The sequence below is a fragment of the Papaver somniferum genome, chromosome 1 (genome assembly GCF_003573695.1).
Source record: "Papaver somniferum cultivar HN1 chromosome 1, ASM357369v1, whole genome shotgun sequence".
Classification (NCBI taxonomy): domain Eukaryota; kingdom Viridiplantae; phylum Streptophyta; class Magnoliopsida; order Ranunculales; family Papaveraceae; genus Papaver; species Papaver somniferum.
The window spans coordinates 135247158-135249951 of record NC_039358.1 but is presented as its reverse complement, the minus strand read 5'-3'; the positions used below and the strand labels follow the sequence as shown (position 1 = coordinate 135249951).

General features: G+C 42.9%; 1 protein-coding gene across 1 annotated transcript; it reads left to right on the top strand.

Annotated features, from left to right (window-relative positions):
• The first annotated feature begins 203 nt into the window (after positions 1–203).
• On the top strand, positions 204–1813 carry LOC113351080 (clumping factor B-like). The gene is made up of 4 exons (XM_026595144.1): positions 204–778; positions 870–990; positions 1434–1532; positions 1610–1813. The coding sequence occupies exons 1-4, from the start codon at positions 204–206 to the stop codon at positions 1811–1813; spliced, it is 999 nt and encodes a 332-aa protein (XP_026450929.1).
• The last annotated feature ends 981 nt before the right edge of the window (positions 1814–2794 follow it).

The window sequence follows — 2794 nt, the reverse complement described above, 5'->3', positions numbered from 1 at the left end:
GGTGGCAGCGTTCATGATTTTATGAAAATCTGAGCTTCGTTCGTTTTTTGTAGGTTTCGAAGGAACGAACGATTTTGGGGTGTTAACTCTTGCATTACTATCACTACTGTTAGTGGAATCGTTAAAGGTAAGAGTTAAGAATTACCATTTTTGCAGATGGATTTTCTTGCACGTTGATAATTTTATGCTCCTGGTTTCAGAAAATGTCAACTTCCAGCGGCAACGATTACGATTATTATTACTCCTCTTCTTCCTCCAGCTCTTCTGATGAGGATTCCAAAGCTTCTGTAGCCAAATCGAAAGCTAAGACTACTCATGATGAGGGAGCGAAGTCTAGCGTACCCTTGAATGATCGTAGGGTCACTTATGATGAACTTATGAAGAGGAAGGCTGAAGATGATGAAGCCGAGAATCGTCAGCGCAGAAGGGATCGAATCCGGCGCCGAGTACAAGCGGCTGAGGAGATACGTCAATTCCTTGATGAGGTACCCTCTGACTCTGATGCTGATGTTTCTGAAGAGGATACTGTGTGGGTACTTACAGAGCGCAAGATCAAGCCTGACCGATACGAAAGAGAGTTTCGGAGGACCATGAAGCAAATTGAAGCCGAAGCTGAAGCAGAAGAAGACTCAGACTCAAATGATGATCCTGAGGCTCGTCCAGACTTCATCCCTGACGCTGATTCCGACGAAGAGGAAGATATCGATGACAAATCTGATGACTCGGATGACGAGAAGGACGGTGATGATGAATCTGACAATTTGGATGAGTCTGACGAGTAGCTTTACTTCTATCTTCTTTAAACATTTGAATGTTCTTTATCCTTCGTAGTAGACATTTCTTTGATGATTTGGATGACTTTGCTTTAGAGCTAGGGCTTTCTTCCGAACAATAAATATTTTATTAATGTTGATTCCTTATGATCGAATGAAACGTACCAATGTCCATGCGCCTGAATCCATCATACTCTCTTTTGATGATTTCCGTCTTGTGAGAAGTACCAAAATACGGTTAAGAGACATGGAACGTGTAGAGAGATGCGTGGCCATTCTCTGACTATGTCGTTGTCAGTCCCCGGTGTGTTATTTTCCTCCGTGTCTTCAGTATTGATCTCGTTTGAAGCTTAGGGTTTCTGCGAAGCCCGTAACTGAACTGACGGTTCGTAGAAGATAAACATCCACCGTATCTAATATATATCTTCGAGACTTTGAGTCTATCATCTACGTGAATATTTCCTCCATTCCCGAGTCAGTTTCATCGTGCATAGAAATTACGATCATACCTTGTCATCGCTATGTCGAGCAGTAGTATTTCTTCTCGAGATGATCCTTAGTCGAAACGTGAAGCAGAAACGTCCATCTCAGTAAGTTGTATACCTTTTTCGTATATGTCTGATTGAGATTATCTGATCATAAGAAAATGATTTGTTGCAGGATAACCAGAAGAATTCTTCATCTCATAACTCGAGGCCCAAGCGGACTGTTAGAGCTCCTGCCCGGTACAGGTCGTCTTATGCTGAGGCTGGATCATCTGTAAGCACCCTTACAACCCTTGCAGTTCCACTATGCTCAATTTCGGTAAAATTAAATACTTCTCCGTTTCTTCGCAGACGGATGTTCTTGTCGTCGTTGATGCCAAAAGGAGAAGCAGTGGAAAGTCTGTGACCGTGGTTGAGGTTGAAGACAGCAGCACCCGAGTTGGTGAAGACTCTGCAGAATCCGTAGAGATTGAACACAAGGTTCACGCTCGTGAATATCCAACAGCTGGACTATCGTTTGAAGCCCCTATGATCAATAATTTCCCGGAAAATTAGGTGGTTGGTGGATTCGTCATCCCCAAGTGTCACACTCCTCTTTACACCAAGATCTGGAAAAGATATGGACATATTGCTACGACCGAGGTGTGGAAGGGTTTTCTACGAATCCTCCTAACTGCGTTGCAGGGTTGTTACCGATCATTGAGGAGATGGACAGATGCGCCTGCGAGATGTCAAGAATCAGGAATTGCACAGGTGGGATGAGATGATTTCGAACTGCGAAACATTGCGGTTCAATGTAGGATAGCTTCGTCATCGGCTCGTGATAATCAAGATTCATAAGGCGGCGGAGGCTGCTGATGCGATTTCTCTGACCACTGCTTTACTGGAGGAGGAGAAGATGCTCGCTTTGGAGTCGGCCCGGGTTGAGAAGGCGGTGCAGGAATTGAGGACGAAAACCAAAAGTTTTCAGAAGAAGCTTGACAGGGTTGCTTACAGAGATTACCCATTGTTGGATGGTTTGCTCTGAGTGAGCATTTATGATTGTTGTTTTTGAATAGGTTTAAGATTCTGGTTAGGTGGAATAATTGATCATGATATGAAGGAATTTTGCTCAATTATGAAATGTTTAATGAATAAAGGAGCATTTGCACTCTCTTTGGAGGAATGAAAATACATTTTTGAAAATGCTTGAAATGATGAAAAGGTAATTGCTTCCATGAATCAGGCGTAATAGGCTTTGAGCCATTTGCCATTGATTATATTCCCTTCCACTCCTCCATCCACAACTAAGATCCTGTAGTACCCACTGGATACTGCCTTGATGACTACATATGGTCCCTCCCATTTCGAAGAGAACTTGTGAGCGGACATATCTTGTTGAATGTGTTTTGCTGTCTTTAATACCAAATATCCTACTTGAAATGTTCAAGGTCTTACCATTTTGTTGTAGGCCCTGGAGATCCTTTGTTTGTAGGTTTCTATGTATTTTTCCACCTTAGCTCTCCTTGACTCGAGCATGTCTAGTTCGGAGATTCT

Coding starts and splice junctions, on each gene's coding strand:
- LOC113351080 (XM_026595144.1), top strand. CDS start 204: ATGTCAACTTCCAGCGGCAACGATTACGATTATTATTACTCCTCTTCT. Junction 779..869: donor AATTTGGATGAGTCTGACGA/GTAGCTTTACTT, acceptor ACTTTGCTTTAG/AGCTAGGGCTTTCTTCCGAA. Junction 1,533..1,609: donor ATGCTGAGGCTGGATCATCT/GTAAGCACCCTT, acceptor GTTTCTTCGCAG/ACGGATGTTCTTGTCGTCGT.